We start from the raw sequence: 24,447 nt of genomic DNA, 5'->3' as shown, positions 1-24,447 counted from the left end.
CCACTACGCCCTGCTAAGTGAGGGGGCACTACGCCCTACTAAGTGAGTGGGGGCCACTACGCCCTGCTAAGTGAGGGGGAGCCACTACGCCCTGCTAAGTGAGGGGGCCACTACGCCCCTGCTAAGTGAGGGGGCACTACGCCCCTGCTAAGTGAGGGGGGCCACTACGCCCCTGCTAAGTGAGGGGGGGGCCACTACGCCCCTGCTAAGTGAGGGGGCCACTACGCCCCTGCTAAGTGAGGGGGGCCACTCGCCCCTGCTAAGTGAGGGGGGGGCACTACACCCCTGCTAAGTGAGTGGGGGCCACTACGCCCCTGCTAAGTGAGGGGGAGGGCACTACACCCCTGCTAAGTGAGGGGGGGCCACTACGCTTCTGCTAACTGAGGGAGGGCCACTACACCCCTGCTAAGTGAGGGGGGGCCACTACGCCCCTGCTAAGTGAGGGAGGGCCACTACGCCCCTGCTAAGTGAGGGGGGGCCACTACGCCCCTGCTAAGTGAGGGAGGGCCACTACACCCCTGCTAAGTGAGGGAGGGCCACTACGCCCCTGCTAAGTGAGGAGCAGCTCTACACCCTGAACAGTAAACACACTATCTACTGTTTACTGCTCCACACTGTCCGTTTTGTACTCCATCCTGTGTGTGTACTCAGAGAGAGAGAGAAGGAAGAGAGAGAGAGGGAAGAGAGAGAGAGAAGGAAGAGAGAGAGAGAGGGAGAGAGAGAGAGAGAAGGAAGAGAGAGAGAAGGGAGAGAGAGAGAGAGAGAGAAGAGAGAGAGAGAGAGAAGGGAGAGAGAGAGAGAGAAGGGAGAGAGAGAGAGGAGAGAGAGAAGGAGAGAGAGAGAGAGAAGGAGAGAGAGAGAAGGGAGAGAGAGAGAGAGAGAGAGAAGAGAGAGAGAAGGGAGAGAGAGAGAAGGGAGAGAGAGAAGGGAGAGAGAGAGAGAGAAGGGAGAGAGAGAGAAGGGAGAGAGAGAGAGAGAGAGAGAAGAGAGAGAGAAGGGAGAGAGAGAGAGAGAGAGAGAAGGGAGAGAGAGAGAAGGAGAGAGAGAGAGAGAGAGAGAGAGAGAGAGAGAGAGAGAGAGAAGAAGAGAGAGAGAGAGAGAGAGAGAGAGAGAGAGAGAGAGAGAGAGAGAGAGAAGGAAGAGAGAGAGAGAAGAAGAAGAGAGAGAGAGAGAGAGAGAGAGAGAGAGAGAGAGAGAGAGAGAGAGAGAAGGAAGAGAGAGAGAGAGAGAGAGAGAGAGAAGGAAGAGAGAGAGAGAGAAGAAGAGAGAGAGAAGGAAGAGAGAGAGAGAAGGAAGAGAGAGAGAGAAGGAAGAGAGAGAGAGAAGGAAGAGAGAGAGAAGGAAGAGAGAGAGAAGGAAGAGAGAGAAGAGAGAGGAGGAAGAGAGGAGGAAGAGAGGAGGAAGAGAGGAGGAAGAGAGGAGGAAGAGAGAGAGCGAGGTGGAAGAGAGGGAGGGGAAGGAGGCAGAGCCCCACCCTGTCTGAAGAAAGGCCCACACACATGACTCATACTGACTTCCCCAAATACAGCCCCTCTGCTCCACACACACACTGCCCCTGAACAAGGCAGTTAACCCACTGTTCCTAGACCAGTTAACCCACTGTTCCTAGACCAGTTAACCCACTGTTCCTAGACCAGTTAACCCACTGTTCCCAGACCAGTTAACCCACTGTTCCCAGACCAGTTAACCCACTGTTCCCAGACCAGTTAACCCACTGTTCCTAGACCAGTTAACCCACTGTTCCACTGTTCCTAGACCAGTTAACCCACCGTTCCTAGACCAGTTAACCCACCGTTCCTAGACCAGTTAACCCACTGTTCCTAGACCAGTTAACCCACTGTTCCTAGACCAGTTAACCCACTGTTCCTAGACCAGTTAACCCACTGTTCCTAGACCAGTTAACCCACTAGGCCGTCATTGAAAATAAGAAACACGGGACCAACACTTTACAAGCTAGTATGGAGATTCGGGACAGAGCCAGTATCTTCAGCATCAACACCATTTTTCAGTGTTAGGCAATAGATGAACAATGTTTTTAAAGCTAAACATGACACATATGTTTTGGGAGAAACTCACCCGGGATGAATGAAAACACATATGGGAGTACAGTCTCAAATGATCTCCCTTCCTTCTGCAGTTATAGAGTGTAACAACCTATTCTAGATCCCATGTGTTCCATACTGGGTTCTACAGTTATACAGTGTAACAACCTATTCTAGAACCCAAATGATCTCCCTTCGTTCTGCAGTTATAGAGTGTAACAACCTATTCTAGATCTCAAATGATCTCCCTTCGTTCTGCAGTTATACAGTGTAACAACCTATTCTAGAACCCATGTGTTCCATACTGGGTTCTGCAGTTATACAGTGTAATAACCTATTCTAGAACCCATGTGTTCCATACTGGGTTCTGCAGTTATACAGTGTAATAACCTATTCTAGAACCCATGTGTTCCATACTGGGTTCTACAGTTATACAGTGTAACAACCTATTCTAGAACCCATGTGTTCCATACTGGGTTCTACAGTTATACAGTGTAACAACCTATTCTAGAACCCACGTGTTCCATTCTGGGTTCTACAGTTATACAGTGTAATAACCTATTCTAGAACCCATGTGTTCCATACTGGGTTCTACAGTTATACAGTGTAATAACCTATTCTAGAACCCATGTGTTCCATACTGGGTTCTACAGTTATACAGTGTAACAACCTATTCTAGATCCCATGTGTTCCATACTGGGTTCTACAGTTATACAGTGTAACAACCTATTCTAGATCCCATGTGTTCCATACTGGGTTCTACAGTTATACAGTGTATGTGTTCCATACTGGGTTCTGCAGTTATAGAGTGTAACAACCTATTCTAGATCTCAAATGATCTCCCTTCGTTCTACAGTTATACAGTGTAACAACCTATTCTAGAACCCATGTGTTCCATACTGGGTTCTACAGTGTGTATTGTTCTGGGATAAGGTGTAATGAGTATTTAAAGCCTGTCGCCTGGGGCGGTGCCGCGGATGTGGTGTCCATTATAGACAGAGATAGAAAGTTAAACATTAACATAGTAATGGAATAATACAGTTCTCTTTTACCCGACAGCGACATTTCCGTTTATTCATCTGAAGTGGCTTTTAGTGAAGTTAAATTGGACGTTATAATAACAGCATTATAAAGTTGTCTAGTGAAGTGAACTTACCATTCTGATAGATCGCTGATAGTTGGTTTGATTCGAAGAAAGATCGTTCTGTCTGAAGAGAAACACAGAACAGAATCACTAACTAACTTAAAAAAGGCAAAAGCTTTAAACGCCATCAAAAACTTTTCCACGTTTAAAGTAATGGAAAATAGTCACAGATCTGTGTTTCCATTCATAAAACAGACGGAGTTAGAGAATATAAAGTATTCTCTTTTGCAACAGCCACAGCTCGCCATTATCTGCTAAAATCCTGTTGTATCTCTCCGCATCCGTGTTGATAAATGATCCCAAATACAATCACAGTCCAGGTTAAAACACATCACCTGGTTCAGCAGAATAACCTCGTCAACAACTCTTCAACTAACGATCTGATGTCGAGCGGTGGAAACTTACCGGAGGAGGTCTGCACCGGAGCTCGCAGTAAAGAGAGAGGGCGAGAAAGAGAGAGGAACCCGGTAGAAAGAGTGGAAAAACGAGTCCGCTGCGAGTGAACAGAGACACACCCTGTATGACTAAACAGCTCGGGTTCAGCGCCTCGGTAGACCGGGAGATGACGTGTTTAAATCCCAAAACTATTTACACGATGTCAACGTCGTAGTGGTGAAGCAAACGGGTTGTGGACTTGTCCGCGGTGTAAAACCACCTCAATCAAAACAAACACACGGTTTAAACAACGTCATCAACCAGCTGCTCGTGATGACAGTGGAGGAGGGTGGTGTTCAATCTGTCTCCATAGAAACCGTGCAGGTTTACCTGAACAGGTGTCAAGAGGTGGAGAGGAGGAGGAGGAGGGAAAGCGAGGGTTTCTTTATTTGTAATATTTTCTACATTGTAGAATAATAGCAAAGACATCATAACTATGAAATAACACATATGGAATCATGTAGAAATGAAAACGGTCGCGCAGAGACCGACATGGCTTTGCGTGCTAGTACATTTTACAGAGACATAGACGTTGCATATCTCACTGCTTTCTTCAATGCGCCGTGCTCTCTCTCCTGACGCCAAAATAATCAACACTTCTCAGTATCAATTCAATGGATTGTGGTCAGTAAACCCATGGAATATGGTGTCAATAATAATATCAAAATATATGAACAAGTAGAAATTACAAGGGCATAACTACAGCGCAATTTTCCATGAAGAAAAAATGTTGTGGAAAGTATTTGTATCATTATTCTGTTGCAATGTTTTTATAAACCATGTCCAATATTTGATCGGCAATAAATTTTAAAAAAAGCCTCATGTTGACGTTGGTCACGTTACTGCCAACTAATGTGATCTAGTCATGCTACCGCACTGTGCAGTTCTTAAACAATCCACAGGGTGGAAGCCTAGACCACAAATTCATGTTTTGCATGAAATAATAATTGAGTTAAGTGCAATATAGCAGGATTAGGATTTTAGACTGCCCTCCTGTGGATTATGTTGGAACTGCGTCAATTTAAATTAGCAGTAGGTATTATAACAGTGGAGTAGAGGGGGGACACGGATCCTTTTTGCAAACAGTATGTACAAACTCAGGCACCAAACACAATGTTTGTGGTAATAAATCACAGATTCCACGGTCAATTAGCTACAGGACAATATTAATACCTTTATACCTAAATTCACAACGTTTGCAAGTTATATTACACAGTAGCAGGATGTTAGTCCATTCAGTGGCGACCCGTCATTCAGGACAGGCAGATCCCATCTGTTTGGATAGCAGGATGTCCAGTCTGTGGCGACCCGTCATTCAGGACAGGCAGATCCCATCTGTTTGGATAGCAGGATGTCCATTCAGTGGCGACCCGTCATTCAGGACAGGCAGATCCCATCTGTTTGGATAGCAGGATGTCCATTCAGTGGAGACCCGTCATTCAGGACAGGCAGATCCCATCTGTTTGGATAGCAGAATGTCCATTCAGTGGCGACCCGTCATTCAGGACAGGCAGATCCCATCTGTTTGGATAGCAGGATGTCCATTCAGTGGCGACCCGTCATTCAGGACAGGCAGATCCCATCTGTTTGGATAGCAGGATGTCCATTCAGTGGCGACCCGTCATTCAGGACAGGCAGATCCCATCTGTTTGGATAGCAGGATGTCCATTCAGTGGCTACCCGTCATTCAGGACAGGCAGACAGGCAGATCCCATCTGTTTGGATAGCAGGATGTCCATTCAGTGGCGACTCGTCATTCAGGACAGGCAGATCCCATCTGTTTGGATAGCAGGATGTCCATTCAGTGGCGACTCGTCATTCAGGACAGGCAGATCCCATCTGTTTTGATAGCAGGATGTCCATTCAGTGGCGACCCGTCATTCAGGACAGGCAGATCCCATCTGTTTTGATAGCAGGATGTCCATTCAGTGGCGACCTGTCATTCAGGACAGGCAGATCCCATCTGTTTGGATAGCAGGATGTCCATTCAGTGGCGACCAGTCATTCAGGACAGGCAGATCCCATCTGTTTGGATAGCAGGATGTTAGTCCATTCAGTGGCGCCCCGTCATTCAGGACAGGCAGATCCCATCTGTTTGGATAACAGGATGTCCATTCAGTGGCGACCCGTCATTCAGGACAGGCAGATCCCATCTGTTTGGATAGCAGGATGTCCATTCAGTGGCGACCCGTCATTCAGGACAGGCAGATCCCATCTGTTTGGATAGCAGGATGTCCATTCAGTGGCGACCCGTCATTCAGGACAGGCAGATCCCATCTGTTTGGATAGCAGGATGTCCATTCAGTGGCGACCCGTCATTCAGGACAGGCAGATCCCATCTGTTTGGATAGCAGGATGTTAGTCCATTCAGTGGCGACTCGTCATTCAGGACAGGCAGATCCCATCTGTTTGGATAGCAGGATGTCCATTCAGTGGCGACCCGTCATTCAGGACAGGCAGATCCCATCTGTTTGGATAGCAGGATGTCCATTCAGTGGCGACCCGTCATTCAGGACAGGCAGATCCCATCTGTTTGGATAGCAGGATGTCCATTCAGTGGCGACCCGTCATTCAGGACAGGCAGATCCCATCTGTTTGGATAGCAGGATGTTAGTCCATTCAGTGGCGACCCGTCATTCAGGACAGGCAGATCCCATCTGTTTGGATAGCAGGATGTCCATTCAGTGGCGACCCGTCATTCAGGACAGGCAGATCCCATCTGTTTGGATAGCAGGATGTCCATTCAGTGGCGCCCCGTCATTCAGGACAGGCAGATCCCATCTGTTTGGATAGCAGGATGTCCATTCAGTGGTGACTCGTCATTCAGGACAGGCAGATCCCATCTGTTTGGATAGCAGGATGTCCATTCAGTGGTGACTCGTCATTCAGGACAGGCAGATCCCATCTGTTTGGATAGCAGGATGTCCATTCAGTGGCGACCCGTCATTCAGGACAGGCAGATCCCATCTGTTTGGATAGCAGGATGTCCATTCAGTGGCGCCCCGTCATTCAGGACAGGCAGATCCCATCTGTTTGGATAGCAGGATGTCCATTCAGTGGCGACCTGTCATTCAGGACAGGCAGATCCCATCTGTTTGGATAGCAGGATGTCCATTCTGTGGCGACCCGTCATTCAGGACAGGCAGATCCCATCTGTTTGGATAGCAGGATGTCCATTCAGTGGCGACTCGTCATTCAGGACAGGCAGATCCCATCTGTTTGGATAGCAGGATGTCCATTCAGTGGCGACCCGTCATTCAGGACAGGCAGATCCCATCTGTTTGGATAGCAGGATGTCCATTCAGTGGCGCCCCGTCATTCAGGACAGGCAGATCCCATCTGTTTGGATAGCAGGATGTCCATTCAGTGGCGATCCGTCATTCAGGACAGGCAGATCCCATCTGTTTGGATAGCAGGATGTCCATTCTGTGGCGCCCCGTCATTCAGGACAGAGAGATCCCATCTGTTTGGATAGCAGGATGTCCATTCAGTGGCGCCCCGTCATTCAGGACAGGCAGATCCCATCTGTTTGGATAGCAGGATGTCCATTCAGTGGCGACCCGTCATTCAGGACAGGCAGATCCCATCTGTTTGGATAGCAGGATGTCCATTCAGTGGCGACCCGTCATTCAGGACAGGCAGATCCCATCTGTTTGGATAGCAGGATGTCCATTCAGTGGCGACCGTCATTCAGGACAGGCAGATCCCATCTGTTTGGATAGCAGGATGTCCATTCAGTGGCGACCCGTCATTCAGGACAGGCAGGTCCCATCTGTTTGGATAGCAGGATGTCCATTCAGTGGCGCCCCGTCATTCAGGACAGGCAGATCCCATCTGTTTGGATAGCAGGATGTCCATTCAGTGGCGCCCCGTCATTCAGGACAGGCAGATCCCATCTGTTTGGATAGCAGGATGTCCATTCAGTGGCGACCCGTCATTCAGGACAGGCAGATCCCATCTGTTTTGATAGCAGGATGTCCATTCAGTGGCGACCCGTCATTCAGGACAGGCAGATCCCATCTGTTTGGATAGCAGGATGTCCATTCAGTGGCGACCCGTCATTCAGGACAGGCAGATCCCATCTGTTTGGATAGCAGGATGTCCATTCAGTGGCGACCCGTCATTCAGGACAGGCAGATCCCATCTGTTTGGATAGCAGGATGTCCATTCAGTGGCGACCCGTCATTCAGGACAGGCAGATCCCATCTGTTTGGATAGCAGGATGTTAGTCCATTCAGTGGCGACTCGTCATTCAGGACAGGCAGATCCCATCTGTTTGGATAGCAGGATGTCCATTCAGTGGCGACCCGTCATTCAGGACAGGCAGATCCCATCTGTTTGGATAGCAGGATGTCCATTCAGTGGCGACCCGTCATTCAGGACAGGCAGATCCCATCTGTTTGGATAGCAGGATGTCCATTCAGTGGCGACCCGTCATTCAGGACAGGCAGATCCCATCTGTTTGGATAGCAGGATGTTAGTCCATTCAGTGGCGACCCGTCATTCAGGACAGGCAGATCCCATCTGTTTGGATAGCAGGATGTCCATTCAGTGGCGCCCCGTCATTCAGGACAGGCAGATCCCATCTGTTTGGATAGCAGGATGTCCATTCAGTGGTGACTCGTCATTCAGGACAGGCAGATCCCATCTGTTTGGATAGCAGGATGTCCATTCAGTGGTGACTCGTCATTCAGGACAGGCAGATCCCATCTGTTTGGATAGCAGGATGTCCATTCAGTGGCGACCCGTCATTCAGGACAGGCAGATCCCATCTGTTTGGATAGCAGGATGTCCATTCAGTGGCGCCCCGTCATTCAGGACAGGCAGATCCCATCTGTTTGGATAGCAGGATGTCCATTCAGTGGCGACCCGTCATTCAGGACAGGCAGATCCCATCTGTTTGGATAGCAGGATGTCCATTCTGTGGCGACCCGTCATTCAGGACAGGCAGATCCCATCTGTTTGGATAGCAGGATGTCCATTCAGTGGCGACTCGTCATTCAGGACAGGCAGATCCCATCTGTTTGGATAGCAGGATGTCCATTCAGTGGCGACCCGTCATTCAGGACAGGCAGATCCCATCTGTTTGGATAGCAGGATCTCCATTCAGTGGCGCCCCGTCATTCAGGACAGGCAGATCCCATCTGTTTGGATAGCAGGATGTCCATTCAGTGGTGACTCGTCATTCAGGACAGGCAGATCCCATCTGTTTGGATAGCAGGATGTCCATTCAGTGGTGACTCGTCATTCAGGACAGGCAGATCCCATCTGTTTGGATAGCAGGATGTCCATTCTGTGGCGCCCCGTCATTCAGGACAGGCAGATCCCATCTGTTTGGATAGCAGGATGTCCATTCAGTGGTGACTCGTCATTCAGGACAGGCAGATCCCATCTGTTTGGATAGCAGGATGTCCATTCAGTGGTGACTCGTCATTCAGGACAGGCAGATCCCATCTGTTTGGATAGCAGGATGTCCATTCTGTGGCGCCCCGTCATTCAGGACAGGGAGATCCCATCTGTTTGGATAGCAGGATGTCCATTCAGTGGCGCCCCGTCATTCAGGACAGGCAGATCCCATCTGTTTGGATAGCAGGATGTCCATTCAGTGGCGACCCGTCATTCAGGACAGGCAGATCCCATCTGTTTGGATAGCAGGATGTCCATTCAGTGGCGACCCGTCATTCAGGACAGGCAGATCCCATCTGTTTGGATAGCAGGATGTCCATTCAGTGGCGACCGTCATTCAGGACAGGCAGATCCCATCTGTTTGGATAGCAGGATGTCCATTCTGTGGCGCCCCGTCATTCAGGACAGGCAGATCCCATCTGTTTGGATAGCAGGATGTCCATTCAGTGGCGACCCGTCATTCAGGACAGGCAGGTCCCATCTGTTTGGATAGCAGGATGTCCATTCAGTGGCGCCCCGTCATTCAGGACAGGCAGATCCCATCTGTTTGGATAGCAGGATGTCCATTCAGTGGCGCCCCGTCATTCAGGACAGGCAGATCCCATCTGTTTGGATAGCAGGATGTCCATTCAGTGGCGACCCGTCATTCAGGACAGGCAGATCCCATCTGTTTGGATAGTAGGATGTTAGTCCATTCAGTGGCGCCCCGTCATTCAGGACAGGCAGAACCCATCTGTTTGGATAGCAGGATGTCCATTCAGTGGCGACCCGTCATTCAGGACAGGCAGATCCCATCTGTTTGGATAGCAGAATGTCCATTCAGTGGCGATCTGTCATTCAGGACAGGCAGATCCCATCTGTTTGGATAGCAGGATGTCCATTCAGTGGCGACCAGTCATTCAGGACAGGCAGATCCCATCTGTTTGGATAGCAGGATGTCCATTCAGTGGTGACTCGTCATTCAGGAGAGGCAGATCCCATCTGTTTGGATAGCAGGATGTCCATTCAGTGGCGACCCGTCATTCAGGACAGGCAGATCCCATCTGTTTGGATAGCAGGATGTCCATTCAGTGGCGACCCGTCATTCAGGACAGGCGGATCCCATCTGTTTGGATAGCAGGATGTCCATTCAGTGGCGACCCGTCATTCAGGACAGGCGGATCCCATCTGTTTGGATAGCAGCATGTCCATTCAGTGGAGACCCGTCATTCAGGACAGGCAGATCCCATCTGTTTGGATAGCAGGATGTCCATTCAGTGGCGACCCGTCATTCAGGACAGGCAGATCCCATCTGTTTGGATAGCAGGATGTCCATTCAGTGGCGACCCGTCATTCAGGACAGGCAGATCCCATCTGTTTGGATAGCAGGATGTTAGTCCATTCAGTGGCGACCCGTCATTCAGGACAGGCAGATCCCATCTGTTTGGATAGCAGGATGTCCATTCAGTGGCGACCCGTCATTCAGGACAGGCAGATCCCATCTGTTTGGATAGCAGGATGTCCATTCAGTGGCGACCCATCATTCAGGACAGGCAGATCCCATCTGTTTGGATAGCAGGATGTTAGTCCATTCAGTGGCGCCCCGTCATTCAGGACAGGCAGATCCCATCTGTTTGGATAGCAGGATGTTAGTCCATTCAGTGGCGACCCGTCATTCAGGACAGGCAGATCCCATCTGTTTGGATAGCAGGATGTCCATTCAGTGGTGACCCGTCATTCAGGACAGGCAGATCCCATCTGTTTGGGTAGCAGGATGTTAGTCCATTCAGTGGCAACCCGTCATTCAGGACAGGCAGATCCCATCTGTTTGGATAGCAGGATGTCCATTCAGTGGTGACCCGTCATTCAGGACAGGCAGATCCCATCTGTTTGGATAGCAGGATGTCCATTCAGTGGCGACCGTCATTCAGGACAGGCAGATCCCATCTGTTTGGATAGCAGGATGTCCATTCAGTGGCGACCCGTCATTCAGGACAGGCAGGTCCCATCTGTTTGGATAGCAGGATGTCCATTCAGTGGCGCCCCGTCATTCAGGACAGGCAGATCCCATCTGTTTGGATAGCAGGATGTCCATTCAGTGGCGCCCCGTCATTCAGGACAGGCAGATCCCATCTGTTTGGATAGCAGGATGTCCATTCAGTGGCGACCCGTCATTCAGGACAGGCAGATCCCATCTGTTTTGATAGCAGGATGTCCATTCAGTGGCGACCCGTCATTCAGGACAGGCAGATCCCATCTGTTTGGATAGCAGGATGTCCATTCAGTGGCGACCCGTCATTCAGGACAGGCAGATCCCATCTGTTTGGATAGCAGGATGTCCATTCAGTGGCGACCGTCATTCAGGACAGGCAGATCCCATCTGTTTGGATAGCAGGATGTCCATTCAGTGGCGACCCGTCATTCAGGACAGGCAGATCCCATCTGTTTGGATAGCAGGATGTTAGTCCATTCAGTGGCGACCGTCATTCAGGACAGGCAGATCCCATCTGTTTGGATAGCAGGATGTCCATTCAGTGGCGCCCGTCATTCAGGACAGGCAGATCCCATCTGTTTGGATAGCAGGATGTCCATTCAGTGGTGACTTCGTCATTCAGGACAGGCAGATCCCATCTGTTTGGATAGCAGGATGTCCATTCAGTGGTGACTCGTCATTCAGGACAGGCAGATCCCATCTGTTTGGATAGCAGGATGTCCATTCAGTGGCGACCCGTCATTCAGGACAGGCAGATCCCATCTGTTTGGATAGCAGGATGTCCATTCAGTGGCGCCCGTCATTCAGGACAGGCAGATCCCATCTGTTTGGATAGCAGGATGTCCATTCAGTGGCGACCCGTCATTCAGGACAGGCAGATCCCATCTGTTTGGATAGCAGGATGTCCATTCTGTGGCGACCCGTCATTCAGGACAGGCAGATCCCATCTGTTTGGATAGCAGGATGTCCATTCAGTGGCGACCATTCAGGACAGGCAGATCCCATCTGTTTGGATAGCAGGATGTCCATTCAGTGGCGACCCGTCATTCAGGACAGGCAGATCCCATCTGTTTGGATAGCAGGATCTCCATTCAGTGGCGCCCGTCATTCAGGACAGGCAGATCCCATCTGTTTGGATAGCAGGATGTCCATTCAGTGGTGACTCGTCATTCAGGACAGGCAGATCCCATCTGTTTGGATAGCAGGATGTCCATTCAGTGGTGACTCGTCATTCAGGACAGGCAGATCCCATCTGTTTGGATAGCAGGATGTCCATTCTGTGGCGCCCCGTCATTCAGGACAGGCAGATCCCATCTGTTTGGATAGCAGGATGTCCATTCAGTGGTGACTCGTCATTCAGGACAGGCAGATCCCATCTGTTTGGATAGCAGGATGTCCATTCAGTGGTGACTCGTCATTCAGGACAGGCAGATCCCATCTGTTTGGATAGCAGGATGTCCATTCTGTGGCGCCCGTCATTCAGGACAGGAGATCCCATCTGTTTGGATAGCAGGATGTCCATTCAGTGGCGCCCGTCATTCAGGACAGGCAGATCCCATCTGTTTGGATAGCAGGATGTCCATTCAGTGGCGACCCGTCATTCAGGACAGGCAGATCCCATCTGTTTGGATAGCAGGATGTCCATTCAGTGGCGACCCGTCATTCAGGACAGGCAGATCCCATCTGTTTGGATAGCAGGATGTCCATTCAGTGGCGACCGTCATTCAGGACAGGCAGATCCCATCTGTTTGGATAGCAGGATGTCCATTCTGTGGCGCCCCGTCATTCAGGACAGGCAGATCCCATCTGTTTGGATAGCAGGATGTCCATTCAGTGGCGACCCGTCATTCAGGACAGGCAGGTCCCATCTGTTTGGATAGCAGGATGTCCATTCAGTGGCGCCCCGTCATTCAGGACAGGCAGATCCCATCTGTTTGGATAGCAGGATGTCCATTCAGTGGCGCCCGTCATTCAGGACAGGCAGATCCCATCTGTTTGGATAGCAGGATGTCCATTCAGTGGCGACCCGTCATTCAGGACAGGCAGATCCCATCTGTTTGGATAGTAGGATGTTAGTCCATTCAGTGGCGCCCGTCATTCAGGACAGGCAGAACCCATCTGTTTGGATAGCAGGATGTCCATTCAGTGGCGACCCGTCATTCAGGACAGGCAGATCCCATCTGTTTGGATAGCAGAATGTCCATTCAGTGGCGATCTGTCATTCAGGACAGGCAGATCCCATCTGTTTGGATAGCAGGATGTCCATTCAGTGGCGACCAGTCATTCAGGACAGGCAGATCCCATCTGTTTGGATAGCAGGATGTCCATTCAGTGGTGACTCGTCATTCAGGAGAGGCAGATCCCATCTGTTTGGATAGCAGGATGTCCATTCAGTGGCGACCGTCATTCAGGACAGGCAGATCCCATCTGTTTGGATAGCAGGATGTCCATTCAGTGGCGACCCGTCATTCAGGACAGGCGGATCCCATCTGTTTGGATAGCAGGATGTCCATTCAGTGGCGACCACGTCATTCAGGACAGGCGGATCCCATCTGTTTGGATAGCAGCATGTCCATTCAGTGGAGACCCGTCATTCAGGACAGGCAGATCCCATCTGTTTGGATAGCAGGATGTCCATTCAGTGGCGACCCGTCATTCAGGACAGGCAGATCCCATCTGTTTGGATAGCAGGATGTCCATTCAGTGGCGACCCGTCATTCAGGACAGGCAGATCCCATCTGTTTGGATAGCAGGATGTTAGTCCATTCAGTGGCGACCCGTCATTCAGGACAGGCAGATCCCATCTGTTTGGATAGCAGGATGTCCATTCAGTGGCGACCCGTCATTCAGGACAGGCAGATCCCATCTGTTTGGATAGCAGGATGTCCATTCAGTGGCGACCATCATTCAGGACAGGCAGATCCCATCTGTTTGGATAGCAGGATGTTAGTCCATTCAGTGGCGCCCCGTCATTCAGGACAGGCAGATCCCATCTGTTTGGATAGCAGGATGTTAGTCCATTCAGTGGCGACCCGTCATTCAGGACAGGCAGATCCCATCTGTTTGGATAGCAGGATGTCCATTCAGTGGTGACCCGTCATTCAGGACAGGCAGATCCCATCTGTTTGGGTAGCAGGATGTTAGTCCATTCAGTGGCAACCCGTCATTCAGGACAGGCAGATCCCATCTGTTTGGATAGCAGGATGTCCATTCAGTGGTGACCCGTCATTCAGGACAGGCAGATCCCATCTGTTTGGATAGCAGGATGTTAGTCCATTCAGTGGTGACCCGTCATTCAGGACAGGCATATCCCATCTGTTTGGATAGCAGGATGTCCATTCAGTGGCGATCCGTCATTCAGGACAGGCAGATCCCATCTGTTTGGATAGCAGGATGTCCATTCTGTGGCGCCCCGTCATTCAGGACAGGGAGATCCCATCTGTTTGGATAGCAGGATGTCCATTCAGTGGCGCCCCGTCATTCAGGACAGGCAGATCCCATCTGTTTGGATAGCAGGATGTCCATTCAGTGGCGACCCGTCATTCAGGACAGGCAGATCCCATCTGTTTGGATAGCAGGATGTCCATTCAGTGGCGACCCGTCATTCAGGACAGGCAGATCCCATCTGTTTGGATAGCAGGATGTCCATTCAGTGGCGACCGTCATTCAGGACAGGCAGATCCCATCTGTTTGGATAGCAGGATGTCCATTCTGTGGCGCCCCGTCATTCAGGACAGGCAGATCCCATCTGTTTGGATAGCAGGATGTCCATTCAGTGGCGACCCGTCATTCAGGACAGGCAGGTCCCATCTGTTTGGATAGCAGGATGTCCATTCAGTGGCGCCCGTCATTCAGGACAGGCAGATCCCATCTGTTTGGATAGCAGGATGTCCATTCAGTGGCGCCCCGTCATTCAGGACAGGCAGATCCCATCTGTTTGGATAGCAGGATGTCCATTCAGTGGCGACCCGTCATTCAGGACAGGCAGATCCCATCTGTTTGGATAGTAGGATGTTAGTCCATTCAGTGGCGCCCGTCATTCAGGACAGGCAGAACCCATCTGTTTGGATAGCAGGATGTCCATTCAGTGGCGACCGTCATTCAGGACAGGCAGATCCCATCTGTTTGGATAGCAGAATGTCCATTCAGTGGCGATCTGTCATTCAGGACAGGCAGATCCCATCTGTTTGGATAGCAGGATGTCCATTCAGTGGCGACCAGTCATTCAGGACAGGCAGATCCCATCTGTTTGGATAGCAGGATGTCCATTCAGTGGTGACTCGTCATTCAGGAGAGGCAGATCCCATCTGTTTGGATAGCAGGATGTCCATTCAGTGGCGACCCGTCATTCAGGACAGGCAGATCCCATCTGTTTGGATAGCAGGATGTCCATTCAGTGGCGACCCGTCATTCAGGACAGGCGGATCCCATCTGTTTGGATAGCAGGATGTCCATTCAGTGGCGACCCGTCATTCAGGACAGGCGGATCCCATCTGTTTGGATAGCAGCATGTCCATTCAGTGGCGACCCGTCATTCAGGACAGGCAGATCCCATCTGTTTGGATAGCAGGATGTCCATTCAGTGGCGACCCGTCATTCAGGACAGGCAGATCCCATCTGTTTGGATAGCAGGATGTCCATTCAGTGGCGACCCGTCATTCAGGACAGGCAGATCCCATCTGTTTGGATAGCAGGATGTTAGTCCATTCAGTGGCGACCCGTCATTCAGGACAGGCAGATCCCATCTGTTTGGATAGCAGGATGTCCATTCAGTGGCGACCCGTCATTCAGGACAGGCAGATCCCATCTGTTTGGATAGCAGGATGTCCATTCAGTGGCGACCCATCATTCAGGACAGGCAGATCCCATCTGTTTGGATAGCAGGATGTTAGTCCATTCAGTGGCGCCCCGTCATTCAGGACAGGCAGATCCCATCTGTTTGGATAGCAGGATGTTAGTCCATTCAGTGGCGACCCGTCATTCAGGACAGGCAGATCCCATCTGTTTGGATAGCAGGATGTCCATTCAGTGGTGACCCGCCATTCAGGACAGGCAGATCCCATCTGTTTGGATAGCAGGATGTTAGTCCATTCAGTGGCGACCCGTCATTCAGGACAGGCAGATCCCATCTGTTTGGATAGCAGGATGTTAGTCCATTCAGTGGCGACCCGTCATTCAGAACAGGCAGATCCCATCTGTTTGGATAGCAGGATGTTAGTCCATTCAGTGGCGACCCGTCATTCAGGACAGGCAGATCCCATCTGTTTGGATAGCAGGATGTCCATTCAGTGGCGACCCGTCATTCAGGACAGGCAGATCCCATCTGTTTGGATAGCAGGGTGTCCATTCAGTGGCGACCCGTCATTCAGGACAGGCAGATCCCATCTGTTTGGATAGCAGGATGTTAGTCCATTCAGTGGCGACCCGTCATTCAGGACAGGCAGATCCCATCTGTTTGGATAGCAGGATGTTAGTCCATTCAGTGGCGACCCGTCATTCAGGACAGGCAGATCCCATCTGTTTGGATAGCAGGATGTTAGTCCATTCAGTGGTGACCCGTCATTCAGGACAGGCAGATCCCATCTGTTTGGATAGCAGGATGTCCATTCAGTGGCGACCCGTCATTCAGGACAGGCAGATCCCATCTGTTTGGATAGCAGGATGTCCATTCAGTGGCGCCCCGTCATTCAGGACAGGCAGATCCCATCTGTTTGGATAGCAGGATGTCCATTCAGTGGCGACCAGTCATTCAGGACAGGCAGATCCCATCTGTTTGGATAGCAGGATGTCCATTCAGTGGTGACTCGTCATTCAGGAGAGGCAGATCCCATCTGTTTGGATAGCAGGATGTCCATTCAGTGGCGACCCGTCATTCAGGACAGGCAGATCCCATCTGTTTGGATAGCAGGATGTCCATTCAGTGGCGACCCGTCATTCAGGACAGGCGGATCCCATCTGTTTGGATAGCAGGATGTCCATTCAGTGGCGACCCGTCATTCAGGACAGGCGGATCCCATCTGTTTGGATAGCAGCATGTCCATTCAGTGGCGACCCGTCATTCAGGACAGGCAGATCCCATCTGTTTGGATAGCAGGATGTCCATTCAGTGGCGACCCGTCATTCAGGACAGGCAGATCCCATCTGTTTGGATAGCAGGATGTCCATTCAGTGGCGACCCGTCATTCAGGACAGGCAGATCCCATCTGTTTGGATAGCAGGATGTTAGTCCATTCAGTGGCGACCCGTCATTCAGGACAGGCAGATCCCATCTGTTTGGATAGCAGGATGTCCATTCAGTGGCGACCCGTCATTCAGGACAGGCAGATCCCATCTGTTTGGATAGCAGGATGTCCATTCAGTGGCGACCCATCATTCAGGACAGGCAGATCCCATCTGTTTGGATAGCAGGATGTTAGTCCATTCAGTGGCGCCCCGTCATTCAGGACAGGCAGATCCCATCTGTTTGGATAGCAGGATGTTAGTCCATTCAGTGGCGACCCGTCATTCAGGACAGGCAGATCCCATCTGTTTGGATAGCAGGATGTCCATTCAGTGGTGACCCGTCATTCAGGACAGGCAGATCCCATCTGTTTGGGTAGCAGGATGTTAGTCCATTCAGTGGCAACCCGTCATTCAGGACAGGCAGATCCCATCTGTTTGGATAGCAGGATGTCCATTCAGTGGCGACCCGTCATTCAGGACAGGCAGATCCCATCTGTTTGGATAGCAGGATGTTAGTCCATTCAGTGGTGACCCGTCATTCAGGACAGGCATATCCCATCTGTTTGGATAGCAGGATGTCCATTCAGTGGTGACCAGCCATTCAGGACAGGCAGATCCCATCTGTTTGGATAGCAGGATGTTAGTCCATTCAGTGGCGACCCGTCATTCAGGACAGGCAGATCCCATCTGTTTGGATAGCAGGATGTTAGTCCATTCAGTGGCGACCCGTCATTCAGGACAGGCAGATCCCATCTGTTTGGATAGCAGGATGTTAGTCCATTCAGTGGCAACCCGTCATTCAGGACAGGCAGATCCCATCTGTTTGGATAGCAGGATGTTAGTCCATTCAGTGGTGACCCGTCATTCAGGACAGGCAGATCCCATCTGTTTGGATAGCAGGATGTCCATTCAGTGGCGACCCGTCATTCAGGACAGGCAGATCCCATCTGTTTGGATAGCAGGATGTTAGTCCATTCAGTGGCGCCCCGTCATTCAGGACAGGTAGATCCCATCTGTTTGGATAGCAGGATGTCCATTCAGTGGTGACCCGTCATTCAGGACAGGTAGATCCCATCTGTATGGATAGCAGGATGTCCATTCAGTGGTGCCCCGTCATTCAGGACAGGCAGATCCCATCTGTTTGGATAGCAGGATGTCCATTCAGTGGTGACCCGTCATTCAGGACAGGCAGATCCCATCTGTTTGGATAGCAGGATGTCCATTCAGTGGTGCCCCGTCATTCAGGACAGGCAGATCCCATCTGTTTGGATAGCAGGATGTCCATTCAGTGGCGACCCGTCATTCAGGACAGGCAGATCCCATCTGTTTGGATAGCAGGATGTTAGTCCATTCAGTGGCGACCCGTCATTCAGGACAGGCAGATCCCATCTGTTTGGATAGCAGGATGTCCATTCAGTGGTGACCCGTCATTCAGGACAGGCAGATCCCATCTGTTTGGGTAGCAGGATGTTAGTCCATTCAGTGGCAACCCGTCATTCAGGACAGGCAGATCCCATCTGTTTGGATAGCAGGATGTTAGTCCATTCAGTGGCGACCCGTCATTCAGGACAGGCAGATCCCATCTGTTTGGATAGCAGGATGTCCATTCAGTGGCGACCCGTCATTCAGGACAGGCAGATCCCATCTGTTTGGATAGCAGGATGTTAGTCCATTCAGTGGCGACCCGTCATTCAGGACAGGCATATCCCATCTGTTTGGATAGCAGGATGTCCATTCAGTGGTGACCCGCCATTCAGGACAGGCAGATCCCATCTGTTTGGATAGCAGGATGTTAGTCCATTCAGTTGCGACCCGTCATTCAGGACAGGCAGATCCCATCTGTTTGGATAGCAGGATGTCCATTCAGTGGCGACCCGTCATTCAGGACAGGCAGATCCCATCTGTTTGGATAGCAGGATGTCCATTCAGTGGCGACTCGTCATTCAGGACAGGCAGATCCCATCTGTTTGGATAGCAGGATGTCCATTCAGTGGCGACCCGTCATTCAGGACAGGCAGATCCCATCTGTTTGGTTAGCAGGATGTCCATTCAGTGGCGACTCGTCATTCAGGACAGGCAGATCCCATCTCTTTGGATAGCAGGATGTCCATTCAGTGGTGACCCGTCATTCAGGACAGGCAGATCCCATCTGTTTGGATAGCAGGATGTCCATTCAGTGGCGACCCGTCATTCAGGACAGGTGGGGCAGATCCCATCTGTTGGATAGCAGGATGTCCATTCAGTGGCGACCCGTCATTCAGGACAGGCAGATCCCATCTGTTGGATAGCAGGATGTCCATTCAGTGGCGACCCGTCATTCAGGACAGGCAGATCCCATCTGTTTGGATAGCAGGATGTCCATTCAGTGGCGACTCGTCATTCAGGACAGGCAGATCCCATCTGTTGGATAGCAGGATGTCCGTTCAGTGGCGACCCGTCATTCAGGACAGGCAGATCCCATCTGTTTGGATAGCAGGATGTCCATTCAGTGGCGACCCGTCATTCAGGACAGGTGGGGCAGATCCCATCTGTTGGATAGCAGGATGTCCATTCAGTGGCGACCCGTCATTCAGGACAGGCAGATCCCATCTGTTTGGATAGCAGGATGTCCATTCATTGGCGACCCGTCATTCAGGACAGGCAGATCCCATCTGTTTGGATAGCAGGATGTCCATTCAGTGGCGACCCGTCATTCAGGACAGGCAGATCCCATCTGTTTGGATAGCAGGATGTCCATTCAGTGGTGACTCGTCATTCAGGACAGGCAGATCCCATCTGTTTGGATAGCAGGGTGTCCATTCTGTGGCGACCCGTCATTCAGGACAGGCAGATCCCATCTGTTTGGATAGCAGGATGTCCATTCAGTGGCGACTCGTCATTCAGGACAGGCAGATCCCATCTGTTTGGATAGCAGGATGTCCATTCAGTGGCGACCCGTCATTCAGGACAGGCAGATCCCATCTGTTTGGATAGCAGGATGTCCATTCAGTGGCGACCCGTCATTCAGGACAGGCAGATCCCATCTGTTTGGATAGCAGGATGTTAGTCCATTCAGTGGCGACCCGTCATTCAGGACAGGCAGATCCCATCTGTTTGGATAGCAGGATGTCCATTCAGTGGCGACCGTCATTCAGGACAGGCAGATCCCATCTGTTTGGATAGCAGGGTGTCCATTCAGTGGCGACCCGTCATTCAGGACAGGCAGATCCCATCTGTTTGGATAGCAGGATGTTAGTCCATTCAGTGGCGACCCGTCATTCAGGACAGGCAGATCCCATCTGTTTGGATAGCAGGATGTTAGTCCATTCAGTGGTGACCCGTCATTCAGGACAGGCAGATCCCATCTGTTTGGATAGCAGGATGTCCATTCAGTGGCGACCTGTCATTCAGGACAGGCAGATCCCATCTGTTTGGATAGCAGGATGTTAGTCCATTCAGTGGAGACCCGTCATTCAGGACAGGCAGATCCCGTCTGTTTGGATAGCAGGATGTCCATTCAGTGGCGACCCGTCATTCAGGACAGGCAGATCCCATCTGTTTGGATAGCAGGATGTTAGTCCATTCAGTGGCGCCCCGTCATTCAGGACAGGTAGATCCCATCTGTTTGGATAGCAGGATGTCCATTCAGTGGTGACCCGTCATTCAGGACAGGTAGATCCCATCTGTATGGATAGCAGGATGTCCATTCAGTGGTGCCCCGTCATTCAGGACAGGCAGATCCCATCTGTTTGGATAGCAGGATGTCCATTCAGTGGTGACCCGTCATTCAGGACAGGCAGATCCCATCTGTTTGGATAGCAGGATGTCCATTCAGTGGTGCCCGTCATTCAGGACAGGCAGATCCCATCTGTTTGGATAGCAGGATGTCCATTCAGTGGCGACCCGTCATTCAGGACAGGCAGATCCCATCTGTTTGGATAGCAGGATGTTAGTCCATTCAGTGGCGACCCGTCATTCAGGACAGGCAGATCCCATCTGTTTGGATAGCAGGATGTCCATTCAGTGGTGACCCGTCATTCAGGACAGGCAGATCCCATCTGTTTGGGTAGCAGGATGTTAGTCCATTCAGTGGCAACCCGTCATTCAGGACAGGCAGATCCCATCTGTTTGGATAGCAGGATGTCCATTCAGTGGCGACCCGTCATTCAGGACAGGCAGATCCCATCTGTTTGGATAGCAGGATGTTAGTCCATTCAGTGGCGACCCGTCATTCAGGACAGGCATATCCCATCTGTTTGGATAGCAGGATGTCCATTCAGTGGTGACCCGCCATTCAGGACAGGCAGATCCCATCTGTTTGGATAGCAGGATGTTAGTCCATTCAGTTGCGACCCGTCATTCAGGACAGGCAGATCCCATCTGTTTGGATAGCAGGATGTCCATTCAGTGGCGACCCGTCATTCAGGACAGGCAGATCCCATCTGTTTGGATAGCAGGATGTCCATTCAGTGGCGACTCGTCATTCAGGACAGGCAGATCCCATCTGTTTGGATAGCAGGATGTCCATTCAGTGGCGACCCGTCATTCAGGACAGGCAGATCCCATCTGTTTGGTTAGCAGGATGTCCATTCAGTGGCGACTCGTCATTCAGGACAGGCAGATCCCATCTCTTTGGATAGCAGGATGTCCATTCAGTGGTGACCCGTCATTCAGGACAGGCAGATCCCATCTGTTTGGATAGCAGGATGTCCATTCAGTGGCGACCCGTCATTCAGGACAGGTGGGGCAGATCCCATCTGTTGGATAGCAGGATGTCCATTCAGTGGCGACCCGTCATTCAGGACAGGCAGATCCCATCTGTTGGATAGCAGGATGTCCGTTCAGTGGCGACCCGTCATTCAGGACAGGCAGATCCCATCTGTTTGGATAGCAGGATGTCCATTCAGTGGTGACCCGTCATTCAGGACAGGCAGATCCCATCTGTTTGGATAGCAGGATGTCCATTCAGTGGCGACCCGTCATTCAGGACAGGCAGATCCCATCTGTTTGGATAGCAGGATGTTAGTCCATTCAGTGGCGACCCGTCATTCAGGACAGGCAGATCCCATCTGTTTGGATAGCAGGATGTTAGTCCATTCAGTGGTGACCCGTCATTCAGGACAGGCAGATCCCATCTGTTTGGATAGCAGGATGTCCATTCAGTGGCGACCCGTCATTCAGGACAGGCAGATCCCATCTGTTTGGATAGCAGGATGTTAGTCCATTCAGTGGAGACCCGTCATTCAGGACAGGCAGATCCCGTCTGTTTGGATAGCAGGATGTCCATTCAGTGGCGACCCGTCATTCAGGACAGGCAGATCCCATCTGTTTGGATAGCAGGATGTCCATTCAGTGGCGACCCGTCATTCAGGACAGGTGGGGCAGATCCCATCTGTTGGATAGCAGGATGTCCATTCAGTGGCGACCCGTCATTCAGGACAGGCAGATCCCATCTGTTTGGATAGCAGGATGTCCATTCAGTGGTGACTCGTCATTCAGGACAGGCAGATCCCATCTGTTTGGATAGCAGGGTGTCCATTCTGTGGCGACCCGTCATTCAGGACAGGCAGATCCCATCTGTTTGGATAGCAGGATGTCCATTCAGTGGCGACTCGTCATTCAGGACAGGCAGATCCCATCTGTTTGGATAGCAGGATGTCCATTCAGTGGCGACCCGTCATTCAGGACAGGCAGATCCCATCTGTTTGGATAGCAGGATGTCCATTCAGTGGCGACCCGTCATTCAGGACAGGCAGATCCCATCTGTTTGGATAGCAGGATGTCCATTCAGTGGCGACCCGTCATTCAGGACAGGCAGATCCCATCTGTTTGGATAGCAGGATGTCCATTCAGTGGCGACTCGTCATTCAGGACAGGCAGATCCCATCTGTTGGATAGCAGGATGTCCATTCAGTGGCGACCCGTCATTCAGGACAGGCAGATCCCATCTGTTTGGATAGCAGGATGTCCATTCAGTGGCGACTCGTCATTCAGGACAGGCAGATCCCATCTGTTGGATAGCAGGATGTCCGTTCAGTGGCGACCCGTCATTCAGGACAGGCAGATCCCATCTGTTTGGATAGCAGGATGTCCATTCAGTGGCGACCCGTCATTCAGGACAGGTGGGGCAGATCCCATCTGTTGGATAGCAGGATGTCCATTCAGTGGCGACCCGTCATTCAGGACAGGCAGATCCCATCTGTTTGGATAGCAGGATGTCCATTCATTGGCGACCCGTCATTCAGGACAGGCAGATCCCATCTGTTTGGATAGCAGGATGTCCATTCAGTGGCGACCCGTCATTCAGGACAGGCAGATCCCATCTGTTTGGATAGCAGGATGTCCATTCAGTGGTGACTCGTCATTCAGGACAGGCAGATCCCATCTGTTTGGATAGCAGGGTGTCCATTCTGTGGCGACCCGTCATTCAGGACAGGCAGATCCCATCTGTTTGGATAGCAGGATGTCCATTCAGTGGCGACTCGTCATTCAGGACAGGCAGATCCCATCTGTTTGGATAGCAGGATGTCCATTCAGTGGCGACCCGTCATTCAGGACAGGCAGATCCCATCTGTTTGGATAGCAGGATGTCCATTCAGTGGCGACCCGTCATTCAGGACAGGCAGATCCCATCTGTTTGGATAGCAGGATGTTAGTCCATTCAGTGGCGACCCGTCATTCAGGACAGGCAGATCCCATCTGTTTGGATAGCAGGATGTCCATTCAGTGGCGACCCGTCATTCAGGACAGGCAGATCCCATCTGTTTGGATAGCAGGGTGTCCATTCAGTGGCGACCCGTCATTCAGGACAGGCAGATCCCATCTGTTTGGATAGCAGGATGTTAGTCCATTCAGTGGCGACCCGTCATTCAGGACAGGCAGATCCCATCTGTTTGGATAGCAGGATGTTAGTCCATTCAGTGGTGACCCGTCATTCAGGACAGGCAGATCCCATCTGTTTGGATAGCAGGATGTCCATTCAGTGGCGACCGTCATTCAGGACAGGCAGATCCCATCTGTTTGGATAGCAGGATGTTAGTCCATTCAGTGGAGACCCGTCATTCAGGACAGGCAGATCCCGTCTGTTTGGATAGCAGGATGTCCATTCAGTGGCGACCCGTCATTCAGGACAGGCAGATCCCATCTGTTTGGATAGCAGGATGTTAGTCCATTCAGTGGCGCCCGTCATTCAGGACAGGTAGATCCCATCTGTTTGGATAGCAGGATGTCCATTCAGTGGTGACCCG

At 51.2% G+C, this 24,447-nt stretch overlaps 1 protein-coding gene across 1 annotated transcript in view; it reads right to left on the bottom strand.

The window, feature by feature from the left end:
• The window catches only part of LOC135571069 (annexin A5-like), a 36,625-nt gene extending 34,056 nt beyond the window's left edge, over window positions 1–2,569 (bottom strand). The window contains exon 1 of the mRNA XM_065016875.1: window positions 2,561–2,569. Coding sequence (XP_064872947.1) covers window positions 2,561–2,569 — 9 coding nt within the window. The remainder of the gene's footprint in view (window positions 1–2,560) is intronic.
• Between the last annotated feature and the right edge of the window lie 21,878 nt (window positions 2,570–24,447).

This window comes from Oncorhynchus nerka, unplaced genomic scaffold, assembly GCF_034236695.1.
Source record: "Oncorhynchus nerka isolate Pitt River unplaced genomic scaffold, Oner_Uvic_2.0 unplaced_scaffold_811, whole genome shotgun sequence".
NCBI lineage: Eukaryota > Metazoa > Chordata > Actinopteri > Salmoniformes > Salmonidae > Oncorhynchus > Oncorhynchus nerka.
This window is presented reverse-complemented; position numbering and strand designations above follow the sequence as displayed.